Below are 15356 nucleotides of genomic sequence, written 5' to 3' on the forward strand. Positions count from 1 at the left end.
AGTATAGGATAGGCTCAGCTACTGTAACAAAGAGACCCCAACATACTATCCAAGCTGGTGAAGCAGTTCTGTTATGTGTGCTAATTCAGGGACCCAGATTCTTTCCATCTTGTGGCTCCTCCCTTCCTTAAGATGTTGGCTTCTGTGTGGTTGAAGTTGGGCCATTTTATGTGTGTGTTCCAGCTGGCTGTTAAAAGAGCAGGAATTCAGAGCAAGCAAATTCCTTTTACACCAAATGATGTGTAAGTTGGATCCATCATTTTCTCACATATTTTGTCAGCCAGAACATCTCTCTAGGGAGAGTTGGATATATACTGTCCAGCTGGGTGGCTTATGTCCAGGTAAACTTCTTATTACTATGGAAGAAGGGAAGGATGGATAGGGGGGCGTAGCTGGAATTTGAAGCCAGGCCTCCTAGCCCCACCTTCCTTATTATTTCTCATTGCATTATACTGCTGTGTCCAAAATCACTGTTAATAGAGTCTTATTTTGATGTGCTGCTTGGGGTTAGTTTATCTTTCCTCTCTTGTCATCATCCTGTACCTGTGCAATTTTGTGAGTAGTGTTTCCTTCTGATATAAACAATTTGGAAACGGACTATTTCTAGATACTGACTCCATAGCTTTGTACACAAAGCCTATATTATATCACTGGGAGTCAGGAGAGAGTTAATAAAGATAACTCTGTTTATTCGACTGAAATGTGGCAGCTTATGATAGTTTTGACAATGAGACATGTGCTGTTTTGATCTTTTGGCTAAGATTATATGAATTTTTAGGCATGTCGCAAAACTCTCCAGGCATGTGTATTCACATGTTGCTGCTTCAGAAGCCCAGGGTTTAGAAGCCAGTTGCCCATCAGAAAGAGGCTGTTACTTCTAATATTCGTTCTTGTTTTATTGCTATTCCTTGTTTGGTCTCCCTAGAGTCATTGGCTTTTTCAGCTTCAATTTTCTCATTGGTCAACAAGATATTAAATCTTCTTCTTGACCCCAATTCGATTGCCGAGTGCATTATTGCCTTGGGAGGTTCTTTGAGTTTTCTGTGCCTTTGAAATCATTGTTTTGTGTTCTGGTGTTTTGATGCATATTTCCGGTGAGTGCATTTGGGGATTTTACCATTTATGAGCCACAATTTAATCATGTTGCCCCGGTTTGTCTGGCCCTACCCCCCAAGTTTCTGATTAAGTAGGTTTGGGGTAGGTCACCTGAATTTGCATTTTCAGCAAATTAATAGGTGATACTGCTGCTGCTCCAGGTATCTCACTTTGAGAATCAGTGTCTTAGAGTTAAAGGTCTAAATTAGTTTCTGGTTATTGCTTCTTCCTTTTGTCCTACCAGTAATTGTGTACACATCAGAATCTCTTTCCTTATTCTTCTGGGCCCAGGAATGGTACCTATTCCCCTGTTGTTGCTAGCCCTGGGTGCTCACTGTCCTATGTTTATTGCCTTTAAACTAACCCTAACCTTTGTAAATAGCCTCTTCATTAATTAATGTCCTCAATTACCTAGTTTGAGTATGCTGTTTCTTGCCAAGACTCTAGATGATTCAATACTCAATAAGGATTTTTTGAATAGATGAGTGAATCAGGCTGGGATTCATATTTTCTGAGATAAAGGGCCTTTTCTCTTTTCTGCTAGGTCATCTTGCCCTTCAAGAATAGTACAGGGTCTCTGCCAGGGGCCAGTCTGCTTACAGGATCCCTTTCGTCTTCCATCATGCCAAAGATCAGGAATACTGGGCAGATAATGATGCCAAGGACATCACTATGTTTTTTCATGGCACCTTCAGTCGTGCAAACATTTCAAGGTTGCATCTTTAAGAGGTGACAAGCACAGCATGTTTCCTCCGGTACCGGGAACCGAACTCACGACCTTGCGCTTGCCAGGCAGGTGCTTTTGCTGCTGAGCTAAATCCCCAGCCCAGCACAGCATGTTTCTAATGATGCTTTGTGCAAATTGGAATAGAGTACTTGTCTTAGTGTGTTTCTTGGTGCTATAACAAAATACTTATGGCTGGGTAACTGATAAAGAATAGAAGCTTACTTGGTTCATGGTTCTGGAAGCTGAGAAATCTAAGAGCATGGATTCAACTAGCTCTGATCACCTCCAAAAGCCTCACTTTCAGATACCATCATTATTGGAATCTGAGGGTTAAATTTTCAAAAATTAGCATGGACTCTTTCAAACCATAGCAGTACTAAAGAACTACTAAATATTCATATCCCCCATATGCATTCGCATACACTCAAGCATGCATGTGGGTGCATGCATACATACACATTTGTCCTTTGTTTGAAATTCAGCACAATAGATGGAAATTGCCATTGGAGTGCTTGGGTTACCGATGCAAACACCAGCAGAGAAGCATCCGTTCCTTCCAAACGGAACACATGTAAGATTTGCCCTTTAATTAGCATCTGCAGCTGCTGCCATCAGAAGGGTCTGTCTCTGTTGGCCTGAAAGTCTTTGCTTTAAAAAAGCAAGTCCATTATAACTCCCATTCAGGCTCGGCTGTCAGCTGTTGTGCTTTCTCTGCCACCGGTGGGGTTGCCACATTGTTTAGGGCTGTTTCACTGGAGGGCTCTTTCCTCTCTTCTCTCTCCCTGGCTTTTGATTACTATGCCTTGGTGATCCCCATTTGGGTGACCTGCAGGTGTTCATTGTGTGCAGGAGACATTCCTAGTGCTTGGAAGCTTGGAAGATTACTGCTTCAGTGCTGATGAACTGGTTTTTTTCCAGCCCTTGGTTGTCAGTGATCTTATCTTAATATTCAGAAAGGTTCCAGGTAGTCACTGAAAAAATATAAGCAGCAGAAGTGATGGCTGTATTAAAGGCAAGGTCTATGCAAGGGCACCTCTGCAGTAGAAGCTTTTAATTTGATTGGAGTAGGGAGCCTCAGTGGTTCTGCAGCCTCCCCAGCTGTGGGTCCCAGTGCAATGCTAGGCTGGCTGTGTCAGAATTGCCCTAGGAGCTCATGAAAAATGCAAATTCCTTGACTACACTTGTGGAGCCACAGAGTCTGGAGTCAGTCAGTCCCAGGAATCCGTATTTTTAACAGGTTCCCCAAGCAGTTGGGATGGGAAGCAGATGTAATTTACTCTTTTATACTGATTATTATTATTAATTTTTCGTAGTCCCTTAAAATGACAGCTCAAGGCAAGTATTTTCATCTTACTCATTGCTGTTTTCTTGCTGTCTAGAACAGTGCCTGGCACATATTAGGCCTTCAAGTATTTATTTGGATGAATGTGTTTTATTTTTGAAAAGCACTTCTGGTGATTTTGATGGGCAGGAAAACCTGAGAAAACCTGCTGTGGAGGACTTAACGGTCTTTTGGTTTTGGTGCTATATTTTTTGGGATGATCAGTGCCTTAGTAGGCATCTTTGAGTAGTAAAAACCAGAAACTGAGTCACATTTTTGGCTAAAATTGTATGCTGTGTATGGACTGTCGGGCACGTTCTCTGATGGTGACTTTGTCCTTAATGAATTCATAGTGTCCTTCTGAGTTCAGTCTTTGGGGCATAGCAAGTCAGCTAGCATGAAGATTTAAAACTCAGTTTTGTGAATTTTGATGATGCTTTTGGAGCCCTTTGGTACCATTTTCAACAGTCCAGAGATATTTCTGAAAGCCCCCAAGTCCTGGTTCTTCACTGTATCACACTCAACACTGTAATAACTAAGTAGCTGGCTTCACACAAACCCTCTTTCTCATAGGCTCCATGCATTACAGAATGAACAACTATATCCCACAGTGTAGTTTTGGAACATGGATAACATTTTGGCATAGCCAAATTTACTCGGTAAATGTCCAAACGAAGTTTTCCTTATGGTGCACTGTTGGAATTTATAATGTGGTCATTTGGAATTGTGTTGATGGGTCAGGTTTAATTAGTTTCTCTGATAAGAACCCAATCTATTTAGACATTTGTCAATTAGTGTGTCTATTTTGGCCCCATGTGGTGGAGCTTGCTGGTTAGCAGCTGTTGTCAGTTTTGTTGCTTGTTTTCCCAATCAATCCTGGTTTTTAAAGACTTGAGTTGTTTGACCTGTAGAGAAGAGTAACCTAGTTTGAATGGGGGTCTTAAAGAGGAGTGAAGAATATGTAATTTTTTAATCTTTTGAAGACATGCTTATTATTTTCTGAACTATTCTGCTGGCCATAACAAATGGAATGTTTAGGACCAGACACTAAATACCGAATAATGGTCAGTTTGTGAGCTCTTAGAAGTTTCTAGCAACTGCTATACATTTGTTTTCTCGGCCTTAAACTTAGAAGCCGTTCGGTTTTTTCCACATCTTTCATAGAACCACAGGAAATTTCTAACTGTGGCATGTCATCATAAATATGCATTGTTCTTATTTTAAGACATTTGAGTTCTAAAAGTATGAGTACTTCTGTTATTATGTGTGAATTTTTTGATGTTTCAAACCTTTTTAATGGCAAATATATATTTAAAACAGACGTACAAATTAGCATTCACCCACATACCTAGGGCCTGTGGAGAACCAGGTTGGGATGAGTGGGTGAGCTACAGGCAGCTAGGTGCTCCTGGGCTCCTCTAGGGCTGTGATGAGAAACTTACGTCTGCTGTGAATTTGGAGGAAGTAAAGTATGCACATTAGGTGCTGGCCCTTCTAAGTGTTGCTCTTGTTAATTCATAAATTAATTTGTTTTCAGCAGTTGTAGTGCAAATGAACTCTTGTCAAATGCACTTGTCCAGGGTCTGGTTGAGTATCTCCAGTGTAAGAAGCCATGTGAATAGGGTAGACTCCCAGATTACCAGGAGCCCTCAGGGAGAATGGCTAAGGATATTTGGTTCTGGGTTGATCTGGTGCTGAATCTTTACTGGACCAGCGTGGGGCCCGTAGGGATTTGTGCAGATGCTCTACCTAGAGTTTTTTTCTAATTCTGAACTAAAGGCAAATGGGCTTGGAGGATAATAGTGATAATTCAAATCCAAGAGTTGAATGCAGTGTTTGGTAGACTTAGTGTTTTATTTTTAAAACTATATTTGAATCTTGCCTTTGTCCAGAGAAGATTGGGTACAACCTAAATGACATGGCCATTAAAGTGGGAAATCAGAGCCAAAGATAGGCGAACTCTGTAAAGTTTAACGTGGTTGCAGTGATGGTCAGACTGTGTCCCAGCTTCTCTCCAGCTTGAAATGGACCATGCAGTAAAGGGAGGGGACGGACAGGAATTGAACGGTAGTTGAAGACCTCATGTAGGTACCATGCACCTTGTCTAGCCCTCCAAAGACCTTGTCTTGCTTAATGCTGCAAGGGGATTAGTCTTATCCCAATTTTACAGAGGATAAAATTGAGAGGCAGAGAGGTAAATTCTTCAGCTGGAGTCTGAAGCCTCCCTGTTAACTGGCCTCAAGGCCACATATTGACTCAGGAATATTACACGTACCCAGTTATCATCAAAAGGAGGAAAGATTTCAGTTCTTTGGGGTGGAAAATTTTTTTGCTAGGCAAACATTTTTCCTGAGGCTTTATATTCTTCCGAGTTTTTTTCTACATATACCAACAGATTAATACTTTTTCTAATAAAAAGGAAATACATTTTATCTTATACAAGATGTCATTTTATATTGTCATGGACAGCTTTTCACAGGGGTATGAGTAGATGGAATCCATTTGTTTTTAATACCTGCATCATATCCTGCTGTTTAGCTGTAACATAATTTAGCCGGTCTCTTGTGGATGGATATTTGAATGGTTTTCAGTTTTTTCCCCATTATAAACAATGCTGCAGTGAATCTTTATTTATCTGTTTATCAGCAAACTATTGTAAGGACCTATAAAATAAATCATTAGAAGTAGGATTACTAGGTCAAAGTTGTATGTATTTGTAGTTAAATTTTTAATAGAGACTCAGTTACCTTCTACACTGACTGTAAAAGGAAAAGATTGTATCACATTGCACGCCTCCTGTATTCTGCTGTGTGCTGAGGGGAATGCAAAAAGGATGTAAGAGAGTTTGTTGCCCTCCAGGAATATCCATCTACGCTGCATACCTAATCCTAGGGAATGTCTGGAGTGTCAGTGCGGGTGGGTGGGGAGTGGGTGGATTTAATTCAACTTTTTAGACTTGCCTTGCAAACATTGTGCATGGCGTCTGGGACTAGTCTTTCATTTTATCGATTCTCTTGGGTAACGGATATAATTTTTGTAGGGCAGAGACCTCATCCTGTGTCTTACAATATGTCTCACACGTCTCCCTTGCTTTGTGGAGACACTGTAATTATAACATGTCAGGTGGTATTTGAGGATCTAACTGAGGCATTCCCTTCTTTGGGTGTGTGAAAAACTAATAACTTTGGCATTCTTACAGGTCATGGAATATCAGCCTGGAGGGGATTTGCTTTCACTTTTGAATAGATATGAGGACCAATTAGATGAAAATATGATTCAGTTTTACCTAGCTGAACTGATTTTAGCTGTTCACAGTGTTCATCAGATGGGATATGTACATCGGTAAGTGAGACTTCTCAGTAGCATACTGAGAATTATTTTGTATCATGGTAGAGTTCCTATTCAGGATCAAAATAATGCTTTGTCCAATTTTTCATCAGTCTTCCCTGAAACTAAACTTCCCAAAATGGTAGACATTTTAGCTTGATAGATCTACAACTGTAATGTTAGGCTGGGCATGGTGGCACATGTCTGTAATCCCAGCCTGTAACCCCAGCAATCGGGAGGCTGATGCAGGGGGATCATTGCAAGTTTGAGACCAGCCTCAGCTACAGAGTGAACTCGAGTCCAGCCTGAACTGCATAGCAAGACCCTGTTTCAAAAAGACCAAAAAAAAAAAAAAAAACAAAAAAAAAAAAAAAAAAAAAAAAAAAAAAAAAAAAAAAAAAAAAAAAAATATATATATATATATATATATAAAATGTTCTCAAGTTTGCTAGTAAGGTCTGTTATGAACTAATGATGTAGCTAATTGTATCAGGAACTCTTGCATGCCTTCTTTGGTTATCTGGTAGACAAACTGAACTTGATTTGCAGAAGGAACTGCATATCATGTAGGAACAGAAGATCAGAGAGTTGTACTTGGTGTTAATCAGCTTACAATCTCTATATCAAATACTTGAGATAATCAGCTTTTAAAAGCAAAGGGTTATTTTAGTTCATAGTTTTGGAATTTGTGCCTGTGGTGATGCAGCACGTGGTGGTGGAAATGTGTGGCTGACCGAAACCACTCACTTCGGGGCCAGGAAGCAAGAAAGTGAGTGGAAGAGGCCAATCTCACAGTGCCCTTTGAGGAAACAGTCCCAGTGACCTGAAAACTTTTCACTAGGTCTCACTTTTTAAAGGATCTACCGCTTCCCAATAGTAGTAACACTCTAGGGACCGGGAAACATTAAGATCCAAGCCATAGGATACTTCTAACTGTCCCTGTTAGTAATTTACAAAATTGTTCCGCGTAGTTCTCAGTCAGTCGTGTTTCTTCCTGTCCTCATTCACTTGATGTTTCATGACTATCTGAGAATGCTGTGAGAATGTAATGGTGGCTAGCCTAGGAATTGCAAAATCTGGAATAAATACTCAACTAGCCTCATGATCTTGAGCAAATCACTTAGCATCTTTTCTCCTTAGCTTTTTTTTTTTTTTTTGGTTTTTGGTTTTTCTCCGGTACTGGGAACCATACTCACGACCTTGCGCTTGCCAGGCAGGCGCTTTGCCGCTGAGCTAAATCCCCAGCCCCTCTCCTTAGCTTTTGTAATATAAAATGTGTAATTCTAACAGAAATACTCCGTCTATTAACATGTCTTTGCTTCCTTTCCTTTCTTATTCTTTCTTGTTTTTCTTTTTAAAAATTTGTGTTGCAAAATATATGGTAGTCGTTCATACCTACCAACGGGGGAAATCTGTGTAAAACATTATATAAACCGAACTCTTGGCCAAATTGAGATCCTAGGGAGCATCCACTTGCTGATTGGCATGGAGAAGGTAATGCTAATCCGGGGTCTTGATTTGTTTACAGAGATATCAAGCCTGAGAACGTTCTCATTGACCGAATGGGACACATCAAGCTGGTGGATTTTGGATCAGCTGCTAAAATGAATTCAAGTAAAATGGTAACAAAATGGAAGACAGTAGCTAAATAGAAGTTTTACTAAAAAATATTGTTTGGTCCTCATAAGTTTGGGAAACGGAGGATATAGTGGTGAACAACATTTTGGAAGCTTCATCTGCCTCTGTGTGACTCCTTGAGGGGATAAAGGTGGGGGTGGGAGCAAAAGCTATTTCCCAGGTCTTAGCCCCCTTTTAGGTACAGTACCTGCTAATATCCTACAAAACACCTTTAGGGATATTCTTATGGTTTGGTTAAAAAGAAAGAAAAATGTTTATTTTGTTTTTCCCTTCATTTTTCTCGCCTCTTATAAAAATGGTCTTATCTTTTTTACATTAAAATATTTTGATGAAATGTAACCTCCTTTTTCTCAACTCCTCTATTTCCTATGCAGGAAAATTGAAATTAATCACTAGAACATTTGAGCTAAATATTCTTAAGTGTCAAGAACCAGTACTCAAAATGTCATTTTTTTTAAGTCTTGGACTTTTGGTAAAAATTAAGCTGTATTCTACATGCTAATTAGTAAGGCAGGAAAGAAGCTCTTAAGATCAAGAGTTAGAGTACTTTAGGAAAAGGATGACAAAGTAAAAAGAAAAAAATTAGAGTTAAATCCTCTAATAAAGTTGATGTGTTCTGAAATGTAAATTTTTCAGGTCAGCTATGCAAAAAGGATAGGTCTAGGAGAAAATTGATTTAAGTTTAAAGACTAATTTCACAACTGAGCCACTTGGTGACCTAGACAAGTCCTTATGAACTTGGCCTTTTATTCTTTCTCCAGAAAATACTGATTCTAGTTAAAATGCACAAATTAAGAAATTAGAGAAGCTGTGCTCCAAAATGTCTCCCAGATTTCAGAGTTAAGTCTTTTATAAAGGACAATGAGTCAAATTGCCTTTACCCTCAATTTCCCTGGAGGGAAGGTGAATACTGGTTGATATTAGGGAAAGACTTGGTGTTTCATTAACTCTTTGCACTTCAGTTCAGTGTCTGGCCTGTGTTCTGCGGGCCTGAGGCCTACTTTAGATAAGTTAGTGTTTAAGCCCTTGGAAAAACAGGCTTGTTACACTCTGTATAGTCAGGATTTCTCAGTTTTGACACTATTATTTTTTTTTCAGATTATACTCTTATAATCTATTCAGCTAATCTTCACATTAAGAATTTGATCATAGAGTCAAAGCGCTTCATGTTTTCAAAGTGATGTACAGAAACTGGCAGTGAAGCCAGGCATGGTGGCACAAGCCTGTAATCCCAGCTCTCGGGAGGTTGAGGCAGTAGGATCGCTGAAAAGGGTTCGAGTCCAGCCTGAACCGTGTAGTGAAACCCTGTCTCAAAAAGACAAGAAAAGAAAAATAAAAAAGAAAGAAACTGGCAGTATAGCTCAGTGGTAATACATGTGGTTGGAATGGGTGAGGCCCTGGGTTGAATCCCCAGTGCTACCCACTCCTGTAAAAAAATTTCATGTACTTCAGAAACAGGCACGAAAACTTAGGTATTCAATTTAGTAAAATAAAGCATAGAAGAAAGTAACACAAAACTTTATCTCCTAAAGTTCAAAGATGTGTTGTGTTAGTGACATTAATACACACATGTATTTAGAAAATATAGCACCGGGCGTGGCAGTGCACGCCTGTAGTCCCAGCACTTGGGAAACTGAGGCAGGAGTGTTGCTGTGAGTTTGAGGCTAGCCTGGGCTACAAAGTGAGTTCAAGGCCAGCTTGATCTGCATAGCAAAACCATGTCTCAAAAAGACAAAAACAAAAAAAGCCATTACAGCGTAGGTGCATAGTCTGATGGTATAATTTCAGCACTATTGCTCTTTTGATCTAGATAAGTCTGTGGTAGGGAGCTGTCCTATGTATGATAGGATGTTTACCTTCATCTCTAATCTCTACCCACTAGATCCTAATAGCCTTCCACTCCACCCAGTGGCAGGTCAAAATGTCTCCAGACACTGCCAAATGTCCCCTTGGACGTGGGGAGCAAAAGCACCCTGGGTTGAAAGTGCTTACAGTGATTGAGAAGCAACAGAAAACTGCTTAATTAGAGCCAATATGTGTTGCAACTAAGAAAACCCACTCAGGAAACTAGGTTCAAGGTGCACGGTTAGTGCTTGGGAAATAAATGGAAATTAAAAGCAAGGCCCTATCTCCATATCTGGAGTTAATTCTCTTCGGAGCCCTTAGTGGAGAGTCAGGACTCTTATTCACGGCCAGTTTCTGCCTGTCAGTGCCTCACACTGCCTTTTCAGTTCCTCTCATTTAGTAATCTTTACCCGAGGCAGGAGCCTCCAAGAGGCACTCAGGTTTATTTCCAGCTGCAGGCTAAACCTCTGATTATTTTGGTCAAGGAGATACGGCACTCAGTGTGTACACTTAAGAATATCATACTTCTTTCTCTCTGAGTTTAGGACCAGAATGTGACAAGCAGATAAGGAATGTTGAGGATTGTTTTAAATGTAAAGGCCCTTTTATTATAGAAGAGCAATAATTTGCAATGTAGGTCAAATGTGGATGTAGAATTAGAATTTTTTTTCAGTGCTAGGAACTGAGTCCAGGACTTGATGCATGCTAGGCAAGCACTTTCCCACTGAGCTACATCCCTTTCTCATTTTCTCTTGTGAAGCAGAGTCTCTCTAAGTTGCCTAGACTATCTTTAAACTTGTGATCCTCTTGCCTCAGCTTCCTGAATAGCTGGGATTACAGGTATGCCTCAATATTTTCTTTTTATTTTTGATGGTAGAAGTTTAAATAGGTATTTTCTTTGAATAGAATACTTTCTGGATCTAAAGTATTCAATATGTTTTCTTCACTGAAAATATATGAAGTACAAAATATTACTCATATTTATTGAAATTACTGTGTGTTATGTAAAAATCCACAATCCTTTTCCCTACCACTTCCAAATGTTATCTTTGTGTTTTGGATGTTTGTGAATCTTAACGCATTGAGCTTCTTCTCTGTCTATTTTCTTTATCTTACCTTTCTTATTCAGAAATGCAGCTTTGGAGTGTTTTATGTTAGTCAATAGGAAGAGGGGCCTAGTGGCCAGAGGATCTGCTATGTGACCTAGGGCATCCACTTCACGTTTGTAGAATCTCAAAGAATAGCAAACAGCTAGCGGTTCCAATCTTTCTCATTTGGTTCTATTGAAACCAGTTGTAAGGAGATTTTAGATAAAGTGCATTATAGCATGTTAAGTGATAACCAGCCCCATTTAGCAGTTGGAAACCCATATAGACCAATGGCCTTTGCAAATTTATGTAAAAATGAAAGGACTTGATTTCTTTTCTACAAGGGGAGCAACATAGTGAGAATTGTTTCTCTCTGCTTCTGCATGTGTATGTTTATGCTCTAGGGAGCTAGATGGGGAAAATTAGTTTTATATTTAGCATTTGATGGAAAGGGGTTGGGAGAAAGAAGACAATGCTTTTCTTCTTGTCTTCCTCATTTGTTTATAAAAGAATCTGCTAAATTGATCCTTTCCTTCTTTTCCTTTTTTTTCTTTCTTTTTATTTCCTTTTATTTTCTAAAATATGGCAGACTTTCTTGTCACCTAGACGTTATCTTACTGTTTTCTGCTGAACTGGCTTATTTCCCCTGCCAAATAGAGTGAAAATTAACGAAGTTGTAATCCCGGGGCCCTGTCAGTGTACTGTAGGCAGGTGGGGCTCCTAGTACACGTTTGCTTTCATCTTCTCACCCAGATTAGCTGGCTAAATTGTCACCAGAGGAGAGTGAAAGCATGTTGCAAACTCCTTATCAGGACGTGTAAAGATTACATGCTGGACAGGGTAAATGCACTTGGAGGTCAGTGATTACTGGGAACTTGGTAGTCATTAAAAGCCTTTGTTAATTGCTAATAAGCACTATAGTAAGAGTTGTACAGAGAGCAAGCCAGTGGCTATTTTTCCTTTCATAGCTTTCTAGTATAAATTAATAATGACACTTAGAAATTTAGAAAATTATTGGACATTCATGTATGTAATTACATATCTATGATGAGGCAAGAATAGTTGGGGAGTGATCTGACTCTGATAAATCTAATCATTACTTTGCAAATGAGGCATTGACAGTTTATACTCTTTGGATGGGGCACCCTGTTAAATGACTCGGTCAAGTTCAGCTGTAGATGGGAACAAGTGACTGTGTCCTGTCAACTGCAGACAATGAGAAGTAAATATTCCAGAATAGTCTACGTAGAAATCAAATAAAATCCAGCTAGTGCAAATGGTACATATTTGACAATGGGGTAGTTTTAACTCTGTAACATAATTAGGCATCTAATCAACAAGGGTGAGCATTTAATTAACAATATGGTGATATTATTGTTGTGTAGCTAAACCAACTTTTAGTTTTTCTTGTTATATTATTTAAAGGATATCTACTGCTCATTGTCAGTACTGTGGTTTGTCCTAAGTCCCTAGAGTTTAATCCTCATCCCTTACTGAGCTTATTAACATTTATATATACATTAAACTGACTTCCTGCCATGAAGGCTTCCACTTGACTTAAGCTTTCAGTTCCTCAAGCTTAAGTCACCGGTGGGTCTGTCTCGATCAGCTATTTTCTCCTTTGCCCTCACGTTTGTCCTTCAACACAGCCCTTTTTGTGGGTTTCTTGGATGATGTCACTGTCCAGCTTTCCCAGTTAGGGGCTAATTATGCAAATTCTGTGCCTAGAACAATGGCTGCTCACTGGCTGTCAGGAAGAGTAGCGTCACACTGCTTCCTGGGTTTAGAGAGAAGAAAACCTGCACCAGAGTCGCCCTAAGGGAAAGGGTAAAAGGAGAAGGGATAGGAGAATTTTAGGAATATTTATTCCTACCTTATATATACACATAGACATGTATATATGTAAATAATAAGAGAGAGGGAATGGGAGAATTATCAGAAATCTCATATCCTGTAATAAGAAAGCCTTGGGCAGAGGAAAGGACCAGCTTAAAGTTAGAGGATGGAAGAATTTTGGCCAGCGTCCTCACTAGGGAAAGGAGATCTCATAGTATCCTTTTCTTTCAGTACCCCATTAAATCAAATCAAAGCAAAGCAAATTTACTTTTTGGATATAAAGTCCAAGCTTAAAGGTGTGTGGTCAGATCTCAAAGCTCTGGTCTCAGTAAGGGCACGTGACACCCTTCAGTGAAGACAGATTCTTTTGTATCATTGAACTGCTAGTTTATGAGAAGCCCATTTATGATTTGGGGTTATGGGAAAACTAGGCAGCACAGTATATGACTGAATTCAGGGCTTATTTTAATAGGGAAAAAGGTTAGACAGGAAATCCCTACACTTCAAACTTCATGGGTCAGTAAAACTTAACAAAGCTGGGTGAGGTGGTGCACACTTACAATCCCAGCTACTCAGAAGGCTAAATAACGAGGGTTGTAAGTTCAAAGCCAGCCTCGGCAACTCAGCTAGACCCTGTCTCAAAATAAAGGGATTAAGGTATAGGTCAGTGGTAGCGTGCTTGCCCAACTTGTGTGAGGCCCTGGGTTCAATATCACAAAACAAACAAATATTTTTAAAGACCGAAGGGGTTGTCCACTTACTGAGTTCCCTAACAGGAAGACAGAGTCAGGGACAGAAAAGCTAATTCTTTTGTTAGCATTATTTTAAGAAACAACATCTAAAACTGACAGTTAGAAGGACAGATTGTTAGGGGAAAAAAAGGACAATCCTTTCAGTGGAATACCTTTAGCTTTATTGAAAGCCCTCCTACATTGTCCTCATCTCTGTTTGCCAAGGTGCTTGGGTGCCATTGGTAGGAGGCCCAGGTTTCTGAACAGTGGGGAGGGATCATAAGAACAGGAGTTGGGGGTGAGGAATATGGCTCATTAAACTTGGCCTTGGGAGGAAGTTATTGGTCACATTGTGCCCTGCAGGTAGGCTGAAGTAGAAATGTGGATTTCCAAAGCAGTTTTCTAGTTTTTTAAAACTTGATATACCATATGCATTTAGGGTATTGTACGGCCAGCTGGCTGCTGTTTTTCAGTACTAGTTAGGTTAATCTTACAGATTGATCTGTGGGGTTTATTATCATTTGGTTTTTTCTTAAGTAACAAAAGTTCTGCTACATCAGTAACTGGTATCAGGGTACATATCTTTCATTTTAACTATGTACCGAACTCTCATTTGTATAATAACCAAAGAGTGCATATCATCAAAAAATCTTACCCCTTTGCCTTTGGATTGTATTATGCACTTTTTTTAAATGAGTAAAGCATTTGCATTTCGTGATATGTGCCACTTCACAGAGGATTAAGTGCCTGGGAGAATAGTAATCAGTGGCAAATCAGCCTGTGTCTGATGTGGCTGTTGGCAATCTACTTGAGGATAATTGAAAGTTCACTTTATTTATGGGTTTCTAGGTGAATGCCAAGCTCCCAATTGGAACCCCAGATTACATGGCTCCTGAAGTGTTGACTGTGATGAACGGGGATGGAAAAGGCACCTACGGCCTCGACTGTGACTGGTGGTCAGTGGGCGTTATTGCTTATGAAATGGTTTATGGGCGAACCCCATTCACAGAGGGAACCTCTGCCAGGACCTTCAATAATATCATGAATTTCCAGGTAAAGGGTCATTCGATTTTGAAGTAATACTGGGAAATGTCATTTAAAAATTGTGTGATTGAACATTTATGTGTAAAATAGCATGGCACTCTGTGCAAAAAGCTGCCCTAAATGCTTTGCTAATTATAGTTCATTGAATCTCAGCTGCCAGTAATTGTAAGATTACGTCATTATTTTATGTCCCACTGAAAAAGAACTGCTGCCAATTAATCTACATGTTTATTGATTATAAAATGCCTCTTGATTTCTTTGCTGTTAAACGTGCCTAACTGTGAATCTTAGGACTGATGAAAAAATAGCTTACTACTTTAGTTCATCTTCCAAAAACCTTGTGAGGTAGGTGGTGTTATTATTATTATTACTATTTTTTATTTTTAAAATTTTTATTTACAGGTGAGGAGACTAGGCACAGAGAAGTCAAGGAACTTGCCCAAAATAACAGTCTGGCACTGAGGTCCATGCTCTCGATTTTATGCACTAATGCTTCCCAGCACTATTAAGTATGGTATAAAATGAATGAAGAAATGAGTTAAAATTATAGTAATAGATAGAAAGTAATTTTCAACTGTTTTCTTGGCCAAGGGTGTAGCTCAGTGATAGAGCACTTGCCTAGTATATGAGAGGCCCTGGGTTCCATGCCCTGCAGTGCAAAAAACGAAACAAAATAAAAGAAAAAATTTATTTTCTGATGACTG

The 15356-nt window shown here is 39.5% G+C and overlaps 1 protein-coding gene across 6 annotated transcripts in view; it reads left to right on the forward strand.

The window, feature by feature from the left end:
• Positions 1 to 15356, forward strand: part of Cit (citron rho-interacting serine/threonine kinase) — a 166748-nt gene that overhangs the window by 27526 nt on the left and 123866 nt on the right. For all 6 annotated transcript variants that reach the window (XM_005396520.2, XM_005396522.2, XM_005396521.2 and 3 more), the window contains exons 6-8: positions 6343 to 6485; positions 7999 to 8092; positions 14458 to 14661. In XM_005396520.2, coding sequence (XP_005396577.1) covers positions 6343 to 6485; positions 7999 to 8092; positions 14458 to 14661 — 441 coding nt within the window. The remainder of the gene's footprint in view (positions 1 to 6342; positions 6486 to 7998; positions 8093 to 14457; positions 14662 to 15356) is intronic.

This window comes from Chinchilla lanigera, unplaced genomic scaffold (assembly GCF_000276665.1).
Source record: "Chinchilla lanigera isolate Chin_1 unplaced genomic scaffold, ChiLan1.0 scaffold00054, whole genome shotgun sequence".
Lineage (NCBI taxonomy): Eukaryota > Metazoa > Chordata > Mammalia > Rodentia > Chinchillidae > Chinchilla > Chinchilla lanigera.